General features: G+C 44.1%; 1 protein-coding gene across 5 annotated transcripts in view; it reads right to left on the bottom strand.

Moving 5' to 3' along the window:
- Positions 1–24,786, bottom strand: part of EGF (epidermal growth factor) — a 269,170-nt gene that overhangs the window by 71,511 nt on the left and 172,873 nt on the right. For all 5 annotated transcript variants that reach the window (XM_073640773.1, XM_073640784.1, XM_073640793.1 and 2 more), the window contains 2 exons: positions 16,687–16,835; positions 14,815–14,919 (listed from right to left, as the gene is read on the bottom strand). In XM_073640773.1, the coding sequence (XP_073496874.1) occupies positions 14,815–14,919; positions 16,687–16,835 (254 nt within the window). The remainder of the gene's footprint in view (positions 1–14,814; positions 14,920–16,686; positions 16,836–24,786) is intronic.

The raw sequence follows: 24,786 nt of genomic DNA, 5'->3' as shown, positions 1-24,786 counted from the left end.
CTTTAATCATTTGACCGCCCGGGGCCACGGACCGGGTCACTGCCACCGTGACTACCCCCGAAAAGGACCGGCCTGGCTACCGAGTACCCCACAGCCCCAGGGGGCACGTCAGATGTGTTTAAATAAAATATTCCTGAGCTAAGATAATCTTATACACGTGCCCCTGCTGTGTACTATGTAACGGCTGTGTCTCACCACACAGGAACATGGTCTGATCATACCACAGCTCCTGGACAGGGGGGAAGGAAAAGAGAGTATACAGATATTACAGCATGGGGTCACAGCTGATTTTTTTTGTGAGGTAAAACATTTCACTGTCTGTTTTTAAACAATGTTTTACTTCAAAGAAAGAACCAGCTGCAATCCACTGCTGTAATGTCTGTATACTCTTTTACTTCCTCCCCTGCCCAGGAGCTACAGTATGAGCAGACCATGTCCCAGCACGGTCAGACACAGCCATTACACAGTACACAGCAGGAGAACATTTATAAGATTATCTCAGCACAGGAACATTTTATTTAAATACATCTGACGCGCCCCCAGGGCTGTGGGGTACTCGGCAGCCGGGCCTCCGGTTGCCGGGGGATATCACGGTGGCTGGCCCGGTCCGTGGTCCAGGGCAGTCACTCAAAAGGGGGGGAAAATAGGTATAGGGGATTTAAGTGTTCGTGACGCCACCCGTGGATTGTGGCAAGATGGAGCCGCCGCTGCGGAGCAGTCCTCTGGAGCTGGTGTTACGGCAGCAGGGATGGTGTGGCTCTCCATGGGTAGAGCTAGCTCCAGGGCAGCGAAAGGAGGTGTAGTGGTTGCGCTGGGCGTTGTAGTGCAGGGAGGGAATGATGGCGCGGCCGAAATAATGGACAGAGGCGGTGCGGTGCAGTCATCCGAGTCTTTACTCACAGTTCTTTGGTTCCGCAGGTTGCACTGTCAGCTTACAGTCTCCCACGTTGCGCTGCGTTCACCAGGCAGGGGTTCAGTGCTTCCTCAGGCAGATCAGGGGTACCTGGCAGAACCCCACTTTCACGTGTTCCTATTTAGACCATCTTCACACTGGGTCTTTCTCCCTCCTGCACTGCGCTGCCCACTCTCAATCCCGCTCGGGTGCTCTGAAGTCCCTCCTGTGCGTCGGATCCCGGACCTACTTGACCCTCCTGGGGATTAGAATGCGGCTTACGATCCCCCTGTCTTCTGACAGGTGCGGGGCGTACGGGTGCCTTCCTGCATCGCCGTACCCCCTAGGATCCCTTCAACAGAACGGAGCCTACTCCCTGCTCCCCTCCTGGGCCTCTGACACTAGGCCCTCGTGTGGAGCAGAGCTCCTACTGAGACTCTGCTCCCGGACTGTTCTTCTGAACTGTCCTCCCACTGACTAGTCTGCCACCCTAAGATGGCTTCCCTATTTTATACTCCTACCAAAGTGCTCCCCTTAACTACTTCCTCCACCCACACCCACTACTGGTTCCCCCTACCTTTGGTTCCCCCCACTCCAGCCAGGGTCAGGGCTCAGCAGGAACATACATTGTGTCTTGCCCTTCCAGCTGGCCTGGAGCAGTGTAGTGTTAGATGCAGGTTTTTGGGGTTCCGAGCAGGACTCCCTCCTTACCTGAGAGAAGGAGACACCACACCTCTGGGTGAGGTGCAGTACCTCTGTGGCTACTGAACCCTCAGGGGCGCCACACATCCAATTGTGGAACTTATTATTATTCAAAGATCTATTGATTAAAATGAACTTTTGTTCATGGGAAAACCCCTTTAATGAAAGGGCCTGCTGGAATAAGATGCGACCAAACAGGTGTCTGCTACTTACTGAATCAGGCTCATCTTACAATTGCCGTGTGCCTCCAGCAGAAATGTACTCCAGTCAAGGACTAGAATATATTTTTGGCATTAGTTGTGCCAATTAAGTGAGTTAACTTTTCAGAAATTTGACAATTAGAAATAGCCTTGCCCCGTTGCTTCTATGCTACACACATATTGGCATAGCTGGCCAGAACTGGGGTGAAAATGCCAAAAGTCGCACTGTTTTTCTCTAATTTTCAAGCGCAAATATATTGTGACTTATTAAGGTGTTCTATGCTACAATTCTAGAGTAAACACATTAATAATTCAACCACTATATGATTCTTGCTGCAGATTTTCATAATAGTTGAGAATTAGGTCACTCAAACTGTCTCTATATCAGAGCCACAATCTCCCACTAGTTTTCTAGTCACACATCTCTGACATTTTCTGAATTGTATTTCTTGCCTTTCCGATTACACAAATGATAAAGTTCTTTTGGGGTAGTGGAGCTGAGCACAAGCCTATAAATATTTTGAGGCTGTAAGAGTATATTTAGACATGGCAGAAAACATACCCCGGTCATGATTACCTAAATTTGTCCCGATGTTATGCAAAAAATCCACAACGGACAAGAACTTGTGGAACTGCTTTTGCAATCTGCAGCATGTCCATTCTGTTGCAGAAAAACTACTGAGTAGCTGCCGATGTTCTCCATTGACTACAATGGAGAAATTAGTCTACAATAAAATCCTCAATCCTTCAAATAAAATCCCCCCCAAAAAAATTGCATTTCAATTTCCAACTAAATCAGGAGAGCCTGAACATTGCTTAAAACTATCTAGTTTTTGGTCAGACATATGGTATTAAACACAAAAATTGCTGATTATACTCTGTCTAAATCTTCTACTCCATTCGTACTACAATTCTGTGATATCTCCTATCCACTTACTAGCGCTCTGTGATTCGGTATTTGGTTAATTCAGTAAGGGCTGGGTAAGAAGTCAAAATTCTACTATGTTTGGAACTTTGTGTACAGACGGCATACGCTCTTTCCCATACTCTTGTCTCTCTCTTTCTTTTCCTTTCTATTCTATCCATCCACTCCTCTTTTGATTCTAGTCATTCCTTATATTTTCTATGTTTAAGAAGACCTTGTTTCACTGGTTTGTTTTACTTGTTTTGCTTTACTTGGATTACGTCATGTTGTGTGGTCTCATGTTTGTTTATGTTGCAAGACCTAAAAGCCAAAAAGTCTTGAATTTCTCTTTGCACGTAATATACATAAAGACAGATTTTGCACTAAGACAGAAAATGAACTTTAACTATTGAAATAGAAATTTTGGTCACATTCCCTGCTACTTAAGATTACAGAGAATGAAAATGCTCTGCCCTCTGCCATTACATATAATTTTTATTATCTGTGCATGTTTTGTAGAGAGGCATCCTTTTATAAGTTTTTAATATAAAAATCAGTTTTACAACTTAGTTTTTCGTCTGTGTCACCAGCTGAATGGAAGTTCATACTTTGCATTGTATTGATTAACCGCCCTAAATAAAATATGAAAACATGAAAAGAAACCAATTCCATTAAAGAGGTATTCTCAAGTTCTCTCTTGAGCAGTTCAAAGCCCTATTTTCCGATTGCTAAGATCGTGGATCCTGACCGTTGACAATTCTGGTCAGGAGCTGTATCCTACTACAACACATTAATGGTCTGTCAGTGGTTGTGTGAGGATATGGAATGTCTTACCCCGTCCCTACGCTGAAGATAACCACAGTAGGCATATGTGTAATGTGAACAGTGTTATGCATTTTCTACATTTAATGTGTATGTGTATAATCCATATACAGTGGGTACGGAAAGTATTCAGACCCCTTTAATTTTTTCCCTCTTTGTTTCATTGCAGCTATTTGGTAAATTCTAAAAAGTTCATTTTTTTCTCATTAAAGTACACTCTGCACCCCATCTTGACTGAAAAAAAAACAGAAATGTAGAATTTTTTTCAAATTTATTAGAAAAGAAAAACTGAAATACTTATCACATGGTCATAAGTATTTAGACCCTTTGCTCAGTATTGAGAATGAAGCAACAAGTTTTTCACACCTGGATTTGGGGATTCTCTGTCATTCTTCCTTGCAGATCCTCTCCAGTTCCGTCAGGTTGTATGGTGAACGTTGGTGGACAGCCATTTTCAGGTGTCTCCAGAGATGATCAATTGGGTTTAGGTCAGGGCTCTGGTTGGGCCAGTCAAGAATGGTCACAGAGTTGTTCTGAAGCCACTCCTTTGTTATTTTAGCTGTCTGCTTAGGGTCATTGTCTTGTTGGAAAATGAACCTTCGGCCAAGTCTGAGGTCCAGAGCACTCTGGAAGAGGTTTTCATCCAGAATATATCTGTACTTGGCCGCATTCATGTTTCCTTCAATTGTAACCAGTCGTCCTGTCCCTGCAACTGAAAAATACCCCCATAGCATGATGCTGCCACCACCATGTTTCACTGTTGGGATTGTATTGGGCAGGTGATGAGCAGTGCCTGGTTTTCTCCACACATACCGCTTAGAATTATCACCAAAAAGTTCTATCTTCGTCTCATCAGACCAGAGAATCTTATTTCTCATAGTCTGGGAGTCATTCATGTGTTTTTGAGCAAGCTCTTTGCAGGCTTTCATATGTCTTGCACTGAGGAGAGGATTCCATCGGGCCACTCTGCCATAAAGACCCGACTGTTGGAGGGCTGCAGTGAAAGTTGACTTTGTGGAACTTTCTCCCATCTCCCTACTGCATCTCTGGAGCTCAGCCACAGTGATCTTGGGGTTCTTCTTTACCTCTCTCAACAAGACTCTTCTCCCACGATTGCTCAGTTTGGCTGGACGGCCAGGTCTAGGAAGACTTCTGGTGGTTCCAAACTTCTTTCATTTAAGGATTATGGAGGCCACTGTGCTCTTAAGAACCTTGAGTAATGCAGAAATTCTGTTGTAACCTTGGCCAGATCAGTGCCTTGCCACAATTCTGTCTCTGAGCTCCTTGGGCAGTTCCTTTGAGCTCATGATTCTCATTTGATCTGACATGCACTGTGAGCTGTGAGGTCTTATATAGACAGGTGTGTGCCTTTCCAAATCAAGTCCTCTCAGTTTAATTAAACACAGCTGGACTCCAATGAAGGAGTAGAACCATCTCAAGGAGGATCACAAGGAAATGGATAGCATGTGACTTAAATATGAGTGTCTAAGCAAAGGGTCTGAATACTTATGACCATGTGATATTTCAGTTTTTCTTTTTTAATAAATGTGCAAAAATTTCTACATTTCTGTTTTTTTCAGTCAAGATGGGGTGCAGAGTGTACTTTAATGAGAAAAAATGAACTTTTTAGAATTTACTAAATGGCTGCAATGAAACAAAGAGTGAAAAATTTAAAGGGGTCTGAATACTTTCCGTACCCACTGTATATAATGTGTTATGGTAATGTGTAGCCCTCATGATAGTGTATAACGATAAGTGTTTATAGATACAAGGAAACAGAGATACTGTACAGATAGGAAATAGATAAGGAATAGTTAATGTTAGGTACAAGCTCACAGGTGGGAAATTAATAATGTTAATAAAAGGAGAGGTACTTCCTGGTTATGGGTGGTTAGGAGTAGTGAAAGGTTTAAGCAAGTTCTTTGTGGAGTTCCAGTGCAGTGGGCAGCTAGGATCACCATGGGCTCATCACTCGGGGCAGTGGATTGCCATACAACTTCTACATGTGGATCCATTCGTCGGGCCTGAAACCTTGAGATTGGCGTCGGGGCCATCAGGCACATCGCACCTGAAGACTTGCAGGAGAAGATGGACAAAGATCCTCAGAGGCAGAGGATGATGGAATCTAGGTGCACTGCGATCAGTAAAGAGGGATTCCTAGAGGTAGTGGAGATAGCAGGAGAAGGGATGCTTTATCGGGAAGGAGTGCTAGGGCTGAAGTTATGTCCTGTTCCTGAGGGAAAGACTGTAACCTTTTGTGCCCTATCCTATGACTCGCCCAGGGGGATATGGGGGGACTCGGTACCCGGGCCTTTACCTTCTTGGGATGTCACGGCAGTCGGCTCCCGGGCCCGTACCCTGGGGACACTCTTTAAAAGGGGTTTGTTAACAGTTTTGTCTCGTGACGCCACCTGTGGCTCCTGGTAATGGGTACCAGTGCTGCTGCAGACCTCCGGGGGTGATGGGATGGCAGATGAGATGTTTCTGCTCCCCACAGGCGGAGCGGGCCCCCGGAGCAGGGTTGATGGAAGGGATGCAGGTGAGAGGTGGCCCGATCGGGTCAGGGGGGAATGACGGACACGCACACAGGGGATTCGCTTCAGTACCTTTACTGGTGTAACGGCAGGTATGGTCCAGGGTACCTAGTAGGAAGGGTGCACTTCCGGACACTCCCCAGTGAGCAGATATAAGGCCTCCTGATCCGTCTCTTCCTCTCACTCTGAAGCTTCTGGCCAGCCTGGAACTAGGCCTAGCTTCTATACTGTTTCACTCTCTCACCTGCCTGCTTGGTAGTAGAACTTTTCTCTGGATACCACTATCCCTAGACGCTGGGGCCTTCGTGGTTCCTAGTTCTGTAACTGATGGTAGCTTTAGGTTGACCAGGGGTCTGGAAGCCTCCTGGTATGCCGGTTGTCTCTACTGGGTGTAGAGGACCCTGTAGGCGCGGACCCGGTGTCCGGCTTGTATCCTGGGGTGAGCTTTAGATGCTCCTCTGCCCCCTTAACTCCTCTCTCCTCTCTCCTTGCCTCAGCCACACTCGGGGCACTCAACACAGCAGCTCACGTGCTGCTTCTTCACTGGTCTCAGTGCCAGCACACTCTGACTCTAACTCCACCTTCCAATCTATATATCCCTAACAGGCTCCCTCTGGTGGTATGAGGTGGAAGGGTGGAGGTGTCTGTTATGTAATGAGGGCCTCTTGTAGAGAAGTCCGTCCATGCACCCTTTTGGGTCCTGTGGTACCTGTAATAGCAGGGCGCCACATTCCCCCCTAGTACAACTCAGTACTCCTGGACTGAAGCATTTTTGTAAAACAAGTAACAACAACAATAATTACAATTATAATAACAATAACACATAGAAGAGTTTCAAACAGCTTTTCAAAGTTATAGTGAGTCCCATAACCAGGTGTCCATCTCACTGGTGAGGGTGCAATATGAGTAGCATGAGGGACCCGTCTGAAAACCCTCAACGTAGGCCCTGGGCGCGGCTACAGGGCATAAGTGATCCAGGTGTTGGACCACGTCTTCGGCCACGCCAAAAGGGTTTTTGTTCAGTGGTCTTTTAATATAAAACCAATAGGGGGAACTTTAATAAGCGCAACTATTTACAATGGACAGTTTTTGGCTGCTCACAGTCCTCAGCCTACAAGTCTTTATACACTTACGGGTAACTCAATGCACACATATAACTTTCCAGTTCACACAATAAATAACAGTAGGCAATACCCAACTGGGTAACTATTTATGCTGTAGGCATTTTGTACTTTATTCCCTATACCTGGTAGGGATTTGGCCTTGTGTGCTGCGTGTGGATCTACGTAGCACTGAGGTGATACTGGTGTCTGTGCATGCACTATCCGCTAACCTATCAGGTCTACGTGCGGGTATATTATAGAACTGTCTCAACATCTCTTTGGGACTGGCAAGTGCACTGTTTTCTGGACCCTCAGGTTCTGCTTCAACTGGTGATCCTCCTCTTGCTGGGGACCCTTCCTGTTCCTGAGCAGGTTCTTCCAGGATGCTCACAGGTTCTTCTTGTGGTGGAGGTTCTTCTGGTGGCTGACAGAAGTGTATCACTGGTATGATAACTGCTCAATCGAGTTGAGGCCAGTCCGCGGGGAAGTCTCCTAGAACTGTATGAACTACATCTTACTTGGGTTTTTCTGGTATTATAAGAGGTACTTCTTCCTCCGGTGTCTTCAGTAGACCTGGGCACAATTTCAAGTGGTCTCTTGAGACTCTTGTGGTTGTCCTACCTCTATCCTTGCTGATCAGGCAAGTTTTGGTGTTGTCAAATCTGGAATTTAACACGGTGTATGGCTCTCTTTCCCACTGGTCATCGAGTTTGTGACCTCTTCTTTTCCGCTTTAGCACTATTTCTCCGGGGGCCAAGGGTTCTGCTGGTGCATGCTTGTTATACTGATCTTCTTGTCTTTCCCTTACTTTGTTTAGGCTGTCTTCAACACAGGCCTGTACTTTCCTGTACTGCTCTTGTCGATTTGCGTCCCAGTCTTCAGTGGACATATCTGCAGCAGGTTCTACCACTCCGAGCTCCAGGTCCATGGGCAATTTTCCAGGTCTTGCTCTCATGAGGTACGCTGGGGTACAATTAGTAGAACTCACAGGTATGTGGTTATACAGATCCACCAGGTCAGGTAGTTTGTCTGGCCACTGGTTCCTCTCTTCCAAAGGTAGGGTTTTTAACAGGTCAATGAAGATGTTATTCATTTTCTCACACATACCGTTGGTTTGGGGATGATATGGTGTAGTCCGGATCTTCTTGCATCCGTACAGGTGACAGAATTCTTTAAACAGCTCAGCTTCGAAGGCAGGGCCTTGATCTGTTAGCACCTTGTCCGGGTATCCATGGGGCCTGCAGAAGTAGGTTTGGAATTTTCTTGCTGCAGTTTCTGCTGTCAGATCTTTGACAGTGGCTACTACCAGGAACCGAGAATAGTGATCCACCATGGTCAGGGCATAGGAATAGCCTGATCTGCTGGGCGACAGTTTGACGTGATCCAGAGCGACAATCTCCAGAGGTTGGGTTGTTTTGATGGACTGCAAGGGTGCTTTCTGACTTCCGTAGTCTTTCCTTCTGAGGCTACAGGGCCCACAATTCCGGCACCACCTTTCTATGGAACGCCGCATTCCAACCTAATAGAACCGGTCCTTCAGCAGGGTTTCCAGCTTCTTCCAGCCAAAATACCTGCTTGGTCATGGTAGGCCTCTAGCATCATCTGGATATCCGTCCTGGGCACTACAATCTGCCACACCATTTCATGGGTTTTAGGGTTGACATATCTCCTGCACAGCTTTTCTCTGTAGATGAACAGCCGGCTTCTCTTATTCCACAGGTGTTTGGCTTGTGGAGGAGCATCCTTCTCCAGGTGAGAACCTTCTTGGGTTATCAGTCCTTTGATGAGGCTGACAACCGGGTCACTGTCCTGGGTCTCCTTCCAGCTGTGATGAGGGTTTAGCGTCTTACCATGACGTCTTCTGGAGGTGTGTTGCTCGTGGACCATACCATTTCTGTGGAAAGCAGGTAATTCAATTTCTTCTAGGCCATCCACTTCATCCTCAGTGTCCGATTGGTGGGTCACTCTTGACAGGGCATCGGCATTGGTGTTCTTGTGACCTGCCCGGTACTTGATTGTGAACTGGTAATTCGACAATCTGGCCACCCAACGCTGTTCCATGGCTCCCAACCTGGCTGTCTCCAGGTGTGTCAAGGGGTTATTGTCGGTAAAGGCTGTGAATTTAGTTGAGGCTAGGTAATGCTTGAATCTTTCAGTGATAGCCCAGACCAAGGCCAGGAACTCCAGCTTGAAGGAACTGTAATTCTCCGGGTTCCTCTCAGTAGGGCGAAGCTTCCTACTGTCATAGGCAATTACCTTTTCTCTGCCGTTTTGCTTCTGGGACAACACAGCTCCCAGTCCCTCATTGCTGGCGTCTGTGTATAACGGGAAAGGTTGGCTGTAGTCGGGGTAAGCCAGGATTTCTTCACCGGTTAGGGCTTCCTTCATTAATGCAAAGGACTCAGTCTGCTCTTTGCCCCACTGGAATGGGGGACTTTTACCTCTTTTGGACTGTCCTACTAGGAGATCTTGTAAAGGTGCTGCCTTTTTGGTGTAGTCCTTAATGAACCTCCTGTAGTACCCGACCAGTCCCAGAAATTGACGTACCTCTTTGACGTTCCTTGGTTCAAGCCACTTCTGGATGGCAGTGACCTTCTCCGGGTCTGGTGCTACCCCCTCTGAGCTAACTACGTGTCCCAGGTACTGAACCTTCCGTTTGAGCAGGTGGCACTTGGAAGGTTTTAGTTTCATCCCATACTGGGACAATGCCTCAAATACCTCCGCCAGGTGCTTTAGATGGTCTTCATACGTCCTCGAGTACACGATAACGTCATCCAGGTATAGCAGCACTGTCTCAAAATTCCGGTGTCCCAAGCAACACTCCACCAACCTCTGGAACGTTCCGGGTGCATTGCAGAGTCCAAATGGCACGCTGTTGAACTCGCATAATCCCATCGGGGTGGTGAAGGCTGTCTTCTCCCGGTCTTCCTCAGCAACAGAGACTTGCCAGTACCCGCTAGTGAGATCCAATGTAGAGAAATAATTGGCAGATTTTAGTGCAGCCAGGGATTCCTCTATACGGGGCAAAGGGTATGCATCCTTATGTGTTATTCGATTAATTTGTCTATAATCTACACACATCCTCATGCTACCGTCCTTCTTTCTGACCAGGACCAGGGGAGCTGCCCAGGGGCTACAGCTATCCCTTACTACCCCTGCCTTTTTCATGTCATGCAACATTTCTTTTGCTTTTTGGTAATGTGCGGGTGGTATGGGTCTGTATCGCTCCTTAATGGGTGGATGGTTACCTGTGGGAATGTGGTGTTGTACCCCTTTGACCCTTCCAAAATCAAGTGAGTGTTTACTAAACACCTGTTCATATTCCTGAACCACTCTGTAAACACCATGTTTTTGATGGACAGGAGTGGCGTCAGTTCTAACATGGAGCTGTTGACACCATTCCTCCAGCTGGGTTTTGGAGTCATTATCCTCCGCCGTATCTGGCGGGGTCAAGGATTCCACTGTGTGTATGGCATTATCATCCACAGTATACAGTCTGGCAACAGTGGCGTATCTTGGCAATTTGATTTCCCCCTCCCTACAATTTAGGAGGCGTATGGGTACCCTCCCATTGCGCACATCAACTACCCCTCTAGCAGTTAGGAGTGTAGGTCTGTGCTCTGAGTTAACGGGCTCTACTACCGCCTGGTAGTTCTGTCCCTTGAGACCTATTGCTGCCCTACACCAAATCAGCATTTCACTCATTGGGGGAATCACAATGGGTATCGGGTCTGTCACCCGTACATTACCAATCTCACCACCTGTTAGTTTTACCTGTTGCTTGTACAGGAATGCTCGAATCGCTCTCGGGAGCACCTTCCTCTGCCCTGGTTTGGCAGTGTCAGCAATCTGTTGGAGTTAAAACAACACTTCTCCCAAACAGTTACCAACAACATTTGTGCCAAGTATCATATATGGGTTTGTATCACCAGGGTTAGACTCTATTACAATCAGTCTTTGGTCCTTTAGTTCCACTCTTCCCACCTTCACTGTCACGTCCTTAACCCCGACTAGGTTAAGAGGAAGGCCGTTGGAGGCATACACAGAGAGGTTTGGGTTTGGCGGGTGGAGTTCATCTATGGACCAGTACCTTTTGTAGAGGACATCAGGTATGATGGTTACCTGTGACCCGGTGTCCAGTAGTGCAGGTGTTGCTATGCCATCCAGCACAACGGACAGGAAAGGCCTTCCTCCTACAAACCGGTCGTACCAGCTCGATGGGCCTGGTTTATCTACTCCTGGGTGTCGGCCCTTGGCCCCAGGGTTTGCCCGTTTAAAGGACAGGTCCGTGTGATGTGGCCTGCCTTGTGGCAATGGTAGCAAATGAGTTCACCTGGAGGGCAAGGTCGTCGTTGGTCCTCCCACGGGGTGGCGTTGTCCTCCCTCTTCTCCTCATCCAGGGGACATCCTCAGGACTTTCGGCAAATAGGATCCTTCCATCCGGCTCGGGCTCCGTCTGTAGCTGCAGGGCGCGCAGGACAGTGGCCAGGGTTTTACTTAGCTGACGCACTTCAGAGCGCAGGCTGTCCAACTCGCCAGGGAACGCTGCTTGCACTTTTGCCTCAGCCGCTAATGAAGGGGCTGTGAGTGCCGTGGGCATTGGGGTGGCCCCACCCTGGTAACGCTGGATAGCAGTATCTGATGTTTTCAGGGGCTGAAGGCCCTTAATAGCCATGTCCTTCAGGGCGTCAAAGATGGCATTGGATGATCTAAGGCCCACCACTGTACAGTTCTGCTCTCCTCCTGGGACCTTAACCCCCGGATGAATTGTTCTATCAGCATTTTGTCCTCATCATGTATGCTGGCTGGACTAACCTGTTTCAGGGCCTGCAGGGCCTCTTGTAAACGCCAGGCATAGTCCCGGATACTGTCCTCAGGCTTCTGGGTACAGTGGTAGAACCTCATCCGAAGATCTGTCTCAGTGCGGTTTTCAAAGACAGTTTGTAGTCTCTTAAATATAATGGATATTGATTCCTAGTCTGCGGCTGGCCAGGTTTCAACTTCCCGCTCTGCGGCACCAGCCAATTATCCCAGCACAACAGCGGCTCTCTGTTTACCAGTCATTGAGTACATGTCCAATACACCGCATATTTTCCTTTTGAACCCAGACAGGGTGTCTGGTTTGCCGTCATACTGGGGAAGCCATTTCGCTCCAGGGACATACGGCAGGGCCATGGGTATCACTGGAGTCATGACCCCTTCTGGTGGGGCAGCCGCTCCGGCCTGAGCAGCGCCGGGCGCAAGTTGAGCATTGGGAGCGTTAACCGGTGCTCCGGCGTCTTGCTGGTCGTCGGCCATGGTTGCGCCCCCCTAGTAAACCGTAGCCTACCTTCTTTACTTTTACCAGGTAGGCCGCAGCTCCGCAGATCACGGTCTCCTTCCAGGACCTGACGCTTCCTGTTGCGGCGTCAGAGCGCGAGGCGGGGCTTGAGCTTCGCGCGCTACCAACAGTCACGCCTCTCTGGCTCCCACGGTTACGCCCCTCTTCTTCCCGCGCGGCGACGCTTTAATGGTGGCGATGTTCACCACAGTTCAAACACTGTTCAAATACGGCACACAGTACCCGGTGGCAACGGGCACGAAACAGGTACCTCCTGGATATGGGTGGTTAGGAGTAGTGAAAGGTTTAAGCAAGTTCTTTGTGGAGTTCCAGTGCAGTGGGCTGCTAGGGCCACCATGGGCTCATCACTCGGGGCAGTGGATTGCCACACAACTTCTACATGTGGATCCATTCGTCGGGCCTGAAACCTTGAGATTGGCGTCGGGGCCATCGGGCACATCGCACCTGAAGACTTGCAGGAGAAGATGGACACAGATCCTCAGAGGCAGAGGATGATGGAATCCAGGTGCACTGCGATCAGTAAAGAGGGATCCCTAGAGGTAGTGGAGATAGCAGGAGAAGGGATGCTTTATCAGGAACGAGTGCTAGGGCTGAAGTTATGTCCTGTACCTGAGGGAAAGACTGTTACCTTTTGTGCCCTATCCTATGACTCACCCAGGGGGATATGGGGGGACTCGGTACCCGGGCCTTTACCTTCTTGGGATGTCACGGCAGTTGGCTCCCGGGCCCGTACCCTGGGGTCACTCTTTAAAAGGGGTTTGTTAACAGTTTTGTCTCGTGACGCCACCTGTGGCTCCTGGTAATGGGTACCAGCGCTGCTGCAGACCTCCGGGGATGATGGGATGGCAGCTGAGATGTTTCTGCTCCCCACAGGCAGAGCGGGCCCCCGGGGCAGGGTTGATGGAAGGGATGCAGGTGAGAAGTGGCCCGATCGGGTCAGGGGGAATGACGGACACGCACACAGGGGATTCGCTTCAGTACCTTTACTGGTGTAACGGCAGGTATGGTCCAGGGTACCTAGTAGGAAGGGTGCACTTCCGGACTCTCCCCAGTGAGCGTGTATAAGGCCTCCTGATCTGTCTCTTCCTCTCACTCTGAAGCTTCTGGCCAGCCTGGAACTAGGCCTAGCTTCTGTACTGTTTCACTCTCTCACCTGCCTGCTTGGTAGTAGAACTTTTCTCTGTATACCACTATCCCTGGACGCTGGGGCCTTTGTGGTTCCTAGTTCTGTAACTGATGGTAGCTTCAGGTTGACCAGGGGTCTGGAAGCCTCCTGGTATGCCGGTTGTCCCTACTGGGTGTAGAGGACCCTGTAGGCACGGACCCGGTGTCCGGCTTGTATCCCGGGGTGTGCTTTAGATGCTCCTCTGCCCCCTTAACTCCTCTCTCCATGCCTCGGCCACACTCGGGGCCCTCAACACAGCAGCTCACATGCTGCTTCTTCACTGGTCTCAGTGCCAGCACACTCTGACTCTAACTCCACCTTCCAGTCTATATATATATCCCTAACAGGCTCCCTCTGGTGGTATGAGGCGGAAAGGTGGAGGTGTCTGTTATGTAGTGAGGGCCTCTTGTGGAGAAGTCCGTCCATGCACCCTTTTGGGTCCTGTGGTACCTGTAATAGCAGGGTGCCACACCTACATGCTCCACTGTACTGACTGTGAACTGTTTCGTAAAAGTTTGTTGAAAAGCATTTGGTGTCCTCTGGATTGTGTGCGGCAGTTTCAGAAGATGGAAGTCTGGAGTCAGCGGAAATCTATGGCCCATGAGTGAATGTGATGCACTCCACACCCAACAGCACACTGGTAAAGGGACACGATTTTCCTGTAGGGTTCCAGAGCATGCAGGAGCCAGTGCAGCTGGCCCACACAACTACCTCTCTCGGGCACCTTACATTTGTTCTGAGTATACACTTTTATCAGTACATTTACATATAGAGATAACAGGGACTTTAACAGGACAGTGAGAACCATGCTTAGGAGAACTGGCTATGCTAAGAAACGGGGGGGGGGGGGGGGGGGGTGGTATAGTGATCATAGGGCTAGAGAGAGCTAATTAGGATGTTAGGAGTTAACTCTTCTCCTTGAGTGTAACTGCTGTGCATACCAGCTCCTTTGAAACAAGCAGGACACTATGCGAAATAAAAGGATGCAGGAGAATGACAGCAGATAGAAAAAGCAAGTCAATTGCAAACATGCTTATTTTCATGCTGTCTAACTAATTACCACAATTTAATAACATGAGGATACCCCTTTAAATGAAATATGTGTCTATTTTTATTTAGTATTGAAAACATTATGAGTAATAGTTTCTTACCCAGCACTTGGATGAACACAAATTCCTATTGGCTGTTGCACATTGTTCTCCACAATTATTTTCCTGTTCCTTCCAGTTAGATCACTGGTTTCTATGCAAGATTTTCTATTTGTTAAAGTAAAAAAAAAATAAAATGCTAAAAACAAGTCATGGGTTTGGAAACAGTCTTTTATAATGTATATAAAATTACTATTCTTCTATTACAATACTATAGAAAAGGGAACTTAAAGAGTAATTCCACCAAAAAGAGATATATTGCAAAGGTTAAGAGTCACAGAAGTACAAATCAGGGCTCACTTAGAGGAACATATTTTGTACATAGTTTCATTGTTTGTCTTTTTAGTGAATCAGACATTATAACATTTTATGGTAGAGTTCCATAGTCTCACTGCTTGCACAATAAAGAATCGCTGTCTGTAATGTTAATTAAACCTTTTTTTCCTCTAGACTTAACAAATGTCCATCATTGCAGGCCATGGTGTAAAAAGATCATTAGATTAATCTCTGTACTATCCATTCATATATTTGTGCATTGAGATAATCACCTCTAAGTCTATGTTTCTCCAAATTGAATAAACATAAGTTTCAGAACCTTTCTTGGTATTGCAGTCCCGCCAATTCCCTTTACAACCTTGGTAACTCTTCTCTGTGCCTGATTCAGTTCAGCTATGTCCTTGTTATACACTGGAACCCAGATTGTACACAGTATTCTAAGTGTAGTTGCACTAGTGACTTGATTAGAGGCAAAACTATGTTTTTATCATAGAATCTATGACTATTTTAATGCATCCCATAATGGTATTTGCCGCGGAGGCAGCTGCCTGGCACTAATCATTAAACATGAGTTTTCTGTCCACCAGTGCACTTGTCTTTTTCAGTGACAGTTTTACACAGCGTTTTTCTAGTTAGTATGTAATTGTACATTTTGTTTCTTCAGTTCAAGTACATGACTTTCATTTATCTATGTTAAACCATGCGTTTGGACCATGCGTTTTTTAGATTTAGTTTACCTAAATCCCTCTATAATCTTAAATTATCCTTCACTATGTTTATTACCTTGCAGAGCTTAGCATCATCTGCAGATTTTTAAATTTTTCTGTGTATGCTTTCTACAAGGTTACTAATAAGGCTATTAAAAAGAAGAGGGCCCAATACTGATCCTTATGGTACCCCACTATTAACTGTGACACAATCAATGGGTGTTCCATTAAAAACTATTCTCTGTTTCCTATCACTGAGTCACTTATTAACCTAATTACACATATTTTTCTCTACTTCCATTCGTCTCATTTTATGTACCAATCTTTTATGTGGTACCCTATCAAGTGCCATTAAAAAGTCTATATAGAGACATTCACGGCCTTACCCTGGTCCAGTTTGGAACTCACCTTCTTATAGAAGCTTATAAGATATGTTTAACAGGATCGGTCCCTTATAAACCCCTGTTGATGCTGGATTTTGAGGTTATTACAACATAGCATCTCTTAGAATTCCCTTAATGATTTTTCGCACAACACAACTTAAATTTACTGGTCTATAGAGTAGTCTGAGATTTTTACTACGTTTTGAATACTGACACTCTAGCTATGCGCCAGTCTTCTGGAACAGATGCTATAATCTTGGAATCATAAAATATTGGGAAAAAAACAATCTTTTTATCATGGCTATGAATCACTAGATATAGATAGGTCTGGAAAAACAGCTGCACTTTAGAGAGAATTATTTTACATACTTACTATATTTGAATGATATGACAACTTTTGGGTGAAGGTACTCTTTAAATGTCTAATTTATTCAGCTACTGGGGCACATTGTACAGGAATACTCATGCAGTAATAACTGCAATTACTAATCCTGATAAAACATATGTACCCTCTGTCTGTCCAGTAAAGTTTTCTGTTGATAGCATCAACGGCAAGACCCTCGGGTGTATCCACAGCATCGAAAATCACCTTTTCACGACCAGTGCCGTCCATCTTTGCACTTTCTATGCACTTCAGAGCTGTGTGTGCAAAGTAAATCTAAGAATAAAATTGTGCAGATACATAAGATGTATTCACTACATGCTAGAGATTCACCTCTCACTATATATGGAATTACTAGAATTTTCCATATTACTGTTTTAATATGCAGGCATTTACAGTCATGGTCAAAAGTCTTTACAATTACACAAATGTTGTTTTTTACAAAGTTTGCTGCTTCATATTTTATAGGGGCAATCTGCATTAACTCTAGGTTGTTATTAAGAGTGATCAAATGATTCAGTCATTACTTGCCCTGAAAATTAATGTAATCACAAAACAAAACATTTCCACTGATTTCAGACCTGCCATAAAATTACCTGCTTAAATTATTTCAGTGAAGTTGTTGTAGGCTTAAGAGAAAGTGTTAAAGAGGACAAGGCAGCTGGTATCACTGTCATGCTGATTATAAGAGCAGACTGCTTTAAAAAAGAGCTTGGTGCTTGAAATCATTGTCTTTTTCTATTAACCACAGTTACCTACAAGGAAACATGTGCAGTCATCATTTGCTTGCATCAATAAGGCTTTACAGACAAAGACATTGCTGCTTATAAAGTTGCCAATAAGTCAACCATAAGTTCAATTGCTGTGAAGAAGGCTTCAGGATGCCCAAGAAAATGCCAGGGCCGTCTCGTAAAGAAGAGTAAGTTATAGCATTGATTCAACACCAGTGCAGAGCTTTATATGGAATAGCAGCAAACATCTATCAGTGCATCCGCATACACTGTGATGCTTTTGGAAGCTGGTCTGATGTCAAGAAAGGCAGAAAATAAGTCAATTCTCTCCAAGAAAAACATGAAGGACAGACTGATATTCTGCAGAAAGTACATGAATAGAGGACTGGGGTAAAATGATTTTCTCTTATGAAATCCCCTTCAAACTATTTGAATGATTGTCTGAAGAAGAAAAGCTGAACGCTACCATGAGTCCGGAGTCACGCCAAGAGTAAAGCATCCTGAGACTATTCATGTGTGGCGTTTCTTCGCATTCAAGAAAGTGGGATCAATCACAATTTTGCCTAAGAACACTGCCGTGGAAAAATAAATAATAAATAAATGGCATCAAAACATCCTCCAAAAGTAACTTCTCCCAACAACCCATGAGCAATTTGGCAATGAGCAATTATTTTTCCTGTATGATGGAGACCATGTCACAAGGTAAAAGTGATAACTAAGTACGGTGAACAAAAAATTGACACGTTGGATTCATGGCAAGGAAACTGTTCAGATCTCAATCCAATTGAAAACTTGCGGTCAATCTTCAAAAAGTGGATGGACACACAAAAACACAGAAATTGTGATAAACTCCAAACACTGATTAGGCAAGAATGGGTTGTCATCAGTCAGGATTTGGGCCAGACGCTGATATCCAGCACGCCATGGCTTATTGCAGAAGTCTTAAAAAATAAGGGTCAACACTGTAAATATTGAGTCTTTGCATAAACTTGATATATTTGTCAATAAAAGTTTAAAAACTTCTGAAATGCTGATAACTGTACTTCAGTTACCATAGAAACATCTGACTAAAAGATCTAAAAACACTGAAGTAGCAAATTTTGTGAATGCAAAAAACTGTGTTAGTCTCAAAACTTTTGGCCATGTCAGTAGATGCATAACAGTATATTTAACACAGAGGGTACTTGCAACCCCAAATTTAAAAAAATACACCATACCCATCAAAAGTTTGGACACATTTGTTCATGCACTGGTTTTCCTCATTCTTATTGGAAAGTCCACATTGTAGATTTAACCTGAAGGTAGCAAAACCAGAAAAGAACACATACTGTATGGAAATAAGGAGTACAGAAACACTTGGGATACAAACCAAAATATGTGCTAAACCTTAGATTCACCAAAGTACCCCCTTTTACTCTGATGACAGCTTCACACACTCTTGGTATTCTCTCAAGCAACTCCATCAGGTAATCAAATCAAAATTGCTAGAACCTTGAAGATATCCCCAAGTGCAGCATGAAAACCATCAATCGCTGTGATGAAACTGGCTCTCATGAGGACTGCCTCAGGAAAGACCAATAATTACTTTAGCTGCAGATTATAAGTTCATTAGAGTTACCAGCCTCAGAAACTGAAAAATGACATCACCTCAGATAATAGCCCTCAGAAATTATGCAGAGACAATAAGCAGTAGACACATCTCAACATCAACTGCCAAGAAAAGACTGGGAGAAACAGGCCTGTACCGAAAATTACTGCAAGAAACCACTACTGTGGAACACATAGGTACAAGCAACATTAGATCAGTGCAAATCTGTACTAAAATGTGTGATCTGTGATCTGTCTAAATTTGAAATTTTTGATAGTCTTTGTGAGATAGACGCAGAAGTTGATAGGGGATGGTTTCTACAGGGCTATGACCCCAAACATATCTCCAGTCTACGTAAAGGCTATATCACCAAGAAGGAGAGGGATGACATGCCCTCCACAATCACCTAACCTCAAACAAATTGAGATGGTTTAGAATGAGTTGGACTGAAAAGTGACTGAAAAGCGAAGGCAAAGAAGCCAACAAATGCCCAACACCTTATCCAGAATGATCTGGATAAGATGACTGAATGGGCAAACACTTGGCAGATGAGGTTTAATGTAGATAAATGTAGAGTCATGCACCTAGGATGGAATAATCCTGTTACTGCATATACATTAAATGGGTGTATACTCAGGACTACAGAACAGAGGAAGGACTTGGGTATTCTGCTTAAAAGTAAGCTGAGCAGCAGTACTCAATGTCAAGCAGCAGCTGCAAAAACAAACAAGATTTTAGAATGTATAAAAAGAGAAATAAAATCCTGCGATCCCAGCGTACTGCTGCCCCTTTATAAAAAACTGGTGAGGCTACATCTGGAGTATGGGATCCAGTTTTGGGCTCCACATTTTAAAAAGGATATTCAGAAGTTAGAGTCAGTTCAAAGGCGGGCAACTAGATTATTATAAGGGGTGGAAGGCTTCTCTTATGATGAGAAGTTGAAAAAGTTGAGCTTGTTTAGCTTAGAAAAACGACGCCTCCGAGGGGATCTCATTTACATTTATAAATATATGTGTTGTCAGTACAAAGGACTGGCACATGACTTATTCCTTCCAAAGACCATACTAAGGACCAGGGGGCACTCATTACAGATGGAAGAAAGGAGATTCTGGCACCTAAACAGGAAAGGGTTCTTTACAGTCAGAGCAGTCGGACTGTGGAATGCCTGACCACAAGAGGTAGTAATGGCAGACGCTGTAACAGCTGTCAAAAAAGGGCTCGACGATTTGCTCGATACAGGTAACATTGTGAGTTACAGTTAAATTAGACAAAATGTTACACCTATAGTAGTACATTTAATATGGTAATAGTAATTACATAACTAGTATCATAATTAGGTTTGATTCAGGGTTCTAGGACTCATCGCCTTTTCTCGGGGTCAAGAAGGAATTGTTCCCCTGTGACACAAATTGGCTGAATGTATCCTGGGGGTTTTGCCTTCTTCTGAATCCACAGATTTAGGCATAGGGATTTTAGTTATACCATTATTATAATCATAAGAGTAATACAAACGATAAAACGAATTTAAAAAATTATAAACGGGTTTATTTGTAATTGTAAAAGATCAGCAATAATAAAAATGGTAATAATACATTTGTGAGGCCTAGTCCCAGTTAGTAAGTTAGTGCAGTGTTAGTGTAGGGAGTACAATTGGGGGAGAAAGGTTGAACTTGATGCACCTAGGTCTTCATTCAACCTACATTACTATGTTACCTCTGGGAACTCCTCCTTCAAGCCATTCCAGGTGATGACCTAATGAAGCTGCTTGAGAGAATGCCATGGGTAGGTAAGGCTGTCAAAAGAGTTAAATGGGGGCTACTTTGAGAAATCTAAGCTCTAACACAAATTCTGGTTGGTTCCACACGGGTTTCTTAATGCCATGCTTCCAAATGTGTCTCTTTATAATTTTGCTGCCTTCAGTCTGAATCTAAAATGGGCATGTTCCAATAAGAACAAGGAAAACTATTGCATTAACAAGTGTGTCCAAACTTTTCACCAGTGCTTGATATATATTTTTCACATTAAATAATGCTTACTACATTTATGTGCAATATAATATATAGAATTTATGATGTCAGTAGTAAAAAAGAAAATAGAAAGAAAGATGATGTCAGGATGATGTCAAATGTTGGCACTTCTGCATTTTTAATAATAATGAAATAAATATAAAATAAAGCAACATAATACATTTTACAATAACTATATTTCTATCAAAGTCAATGTAAATGTGATAGGTTTGTCTTTAATCCTGTCTATGCAGTTTGACCTCAAAATAAAACATTTAAAAAAAATATTCCATGATATAGTGTCAGACACCATGATCAATTGTCCTGTATTGAACATATAAATGCGACTATTACAAGAAGTATATTATAAACTTTGTGTAGACATCTTTTTCCACTTTCTATATTCCATTTAAGATATATGTATACACATTAAGATGTAAAGATTCACATAATTGAAATAAAGCCTCAGAATGCTTACATACTATTATAATCCCTTTAATCACGGCTAATTTAGTTTAAAGAGCTAACAAACAAACAGCTAATAGTTGAAACTCTCACCAGATTTGAAAAGAATCACTTGACAAATAGGTTAGTGCTTACTTTCACTACTATGATTATATAACCAGATAACAGTGCCACCTGGTGGTGGACCATCATATTACATACAGACCTGCTACTATGGTCATTATGTAAATACTTGAAGAGAGAAAAAATACGACCATATCAACCCAAGGCAAATATAAAAATTAACTTTTATTCATAAATAGTATAAAAAGTTACTTCATAATCAATATAAGGCACAGTACAGAAATGCAGAGAAACACATATCATGTAGGATGACCATCTCACTAAAGGGACGATCCGGTCCACAAGTGAAAGGGGGCCGAGACACCACAGCAAAAAAGCATATATGTAGTCCTTCATATGACATACCAATAAAGAGGACTATCAAATGGCCACAGTACAATACCCATGGTAATGTTCATATAGTAGTGCATACCACAAGTAGTATCAAATACTTGGAAATACCTCATAGAAGACTCATAATCTATACTGTCAGGATGCCATATACCAGCAGCTAAGATATACATTCATCATACCGAATGCCACATAAGGGACACTAGTAATAGCCACTATGGTACAATTATAGTCAAAGTATGACGGCTAGGAAAATTCAATTAAATAGATTTATGTTGACAGAGTCTATACCAGACAAGTATAAAGGTAGTTAAGTACAGGTAAGTAAGAAGCAAGTGCTGCATTATATAAGGGAGAATTACCTGGGCCACAAGCTGTGATGTCAGGGTACCCTCACGTGGACTGCTCGCCCACCCCAACGCACGTTTCGGCGTTTGCCTTCTTCAGGGGGCGTCAACTTCCTCAAGGGGAGTGTGAATTTAAATATTGTGTTGGCCAATCAAATGGAGGGGGTGGACCCGCAATAACGCGCGTAGAGTCCCCGCTACCAAGCAACCGGTGACGCGAGCGTCATGCAAGGGATCACATGATGGTCACATGGACCCACGTGATACAGGTCCTTGGTCATTATGTGTAGATATAGGGCTAATCTGTATGTAAATAATATTTGAAACATTATCTTCTTTCTAAATCAGGCCTGCACAACATTCGGTCTGCGGGCCGCATGCAGCCCACCAACGTTTCCCTTGCATCCTGCAGACAGCTGGGAGACTCTGATTCTCATCTTCAAATGTATTTGCATCTTTGAGACGTGAATATATTTGAATACATGAGCACAGGAACAGGAGCAGAGGAGCACTTTTCAGCCCCCGCCCCAACCTGCAGCAGCGTGATGAGGTCATCACACTGCTGTTGTTAATGCAGTGCTGCGCAGAGGTGGCGAGGACTTGATAAAGAAAGATAAGCGCTTCATGAAGGAGCCGAAGATTACATGTCTTACAATTACTATAAATGGGAGGGGAGGGAAGGGGGTATGGGGTAGGTTGTTACTGCAAGGGCACAAGGGGGAAAATTGTGAAAGGGGCACAGTGTAGCAAGACGTAGTATGTGGGGGGATATTATGGAGAGGGCAGTGTGGGGGGGATATTATGGAGAGGGCAGTGTGGGGGGGATATTATAGAGAAGGGCAGTGTTGGGGGAATATTATACAGAGGCAGTGTAGGTGTATATTATAGAGAGGGGCATTGTGGGGGATATTATGGAGAGGGGCAGAGTGGGGGGGGATATTTTGTGCAAGCATCACAGTGAGGGGCAATTATTTATTGAGGGGCATAGCATGGGAAATATTTTCATTTATGAGGTAGTATAATAATACTTTTATTTTTAAGGGCACCATGTCTCAAAGTCCTGCTGAAGACAGAGAAGATGGAGCTCTGGGCATGAAATCTCATCATGGCGTCTGTACTACATGGAGATAAAAGGCATGAGAACTATTTTAATTTGAGAAGATGCCACCTATAATTTACCTGGATATTAATGTTTATTTGTGATACTGCCTGCATCTCATCAGTGCTGTGGTTCCTGTATGGTATGCAGTCTACTGATGGCTGATAACACTCACAGCATCTTCTCTTTACCATTGTTAAAGACATACTGGGAGTTGCACGTTCATGAGATGCAAGTGTACATAGGGCTGACCTGACACTGCAGTTGATCAACTTACTAAGGTCGGTGCTGCTTTCATGTACTGACAGTGGTTCTGCATTCATGTACTGATGGTGGTTCTGGCGCTGCAATCATGTACTGACTGTTTCTTACTCTGAATTCATGTACTGACGGTGGTTTTATCGCTGTATTCATGAACTGACAGTGGTTCTGATTGTACACATGTAGCAGTCCATAACATGCTTTATGGCTATGCTAAAGCTGAAAAATTCTCAAAAAAGAATTTGGCGGGTTTCTGCTCAATTTCTGCTCCAAAAAACTCAATGTTCATTAGGGGGAATTGTTGGAGCAGAAACTCTACATATCCTTCTCAAATACTCAAAACTTGGTTCTGGTGATGTAATCATGTAAATACTCCTTAAATTTTTTTTGCAGCCCTTGGGATTGGTTTAGTATAACAATATGGCCTTTGGACCAAAAAATGTTGTGCACCTCTGGTCTAAATGGAGAGCAAATATAGGGATAAAATGTAGTTATATTCTTCCTTTAGTCGCTTGCTTTCAATCATCAGGACGATGCAGGGAGCCGTTATAGTCACCGCTCTCTTTACAATGAACATGGTTTTAATCACTCCCCCGCACCTTGACTGAGACCCACTCTGGATCACACAAGCTGCAAAGCAGACTGTCTTTCACCTACAGCTGCACTCACTATGTAATGAGCCGCGATTATAACATCTTCCTGCACCCTTCCAATGCGTAGTGGCCGCTGTTCCATTTAGACTGCTGAACAGGTTTTAAACTGTATTTACCTGTAGATTACACACATATATATATATATATATATATATATATATATATATATATATATATATATATATATATATATATATATATATATTATTTACAGGTTTAAAGCATGGCTACATCGCTGAAGAAAATGATCGAGATTCAACCGTATTACCTCTTTTTTTCTCTTACCTCTTTATTCCTTAATTATTTTTTCTATTGTATTGCATTTGTCTACTTATTTTTCTTATCTATTCTTTAAAAGAAAAATGTCAGTCCAGAATTCTCAATCTAAGTACAGGCAGAGCAAGCTACCCTCCAGATCATGGCAGTGTAATAGGTGTCAGCAATGAAACTAGAAAATAACATTATAATCGCCTGGTGCCTTGCTTCCGGTCCAGTCATCTAGAGGATGTGCAGCATTTAGCAGTCGCAGCTGTACTCCAAACATGTCCATTGTTTGCTTAATTGCTGACCTGGTCATCCTGTGAATGTGATGTCAATTCAACAGTGAGCATGAATGAATGACTG

Source organism: Phyllobates terribilis, unplaced genomic scaffold (genome assembly GCF_046119375.1).
Source record: "Phyllobates terribilis strain yellow unplaced genomic scaffold, ASM4611937v1 Scaffold_1__5_contigs__length_1240528914, whole genome shotgun sequence".
Lineage (NCBI taxonomy): Eukaryota > Metazoa > Chordata > Amphibia > Anura > Dendrobatidae > Phyllobates > Phyllobates terribilis.
The sequence above is the reverse complement of the archived record's forward strand: the minus strand, read 5'-3'. Positions and strand labels throughout refer to the sequence as shown.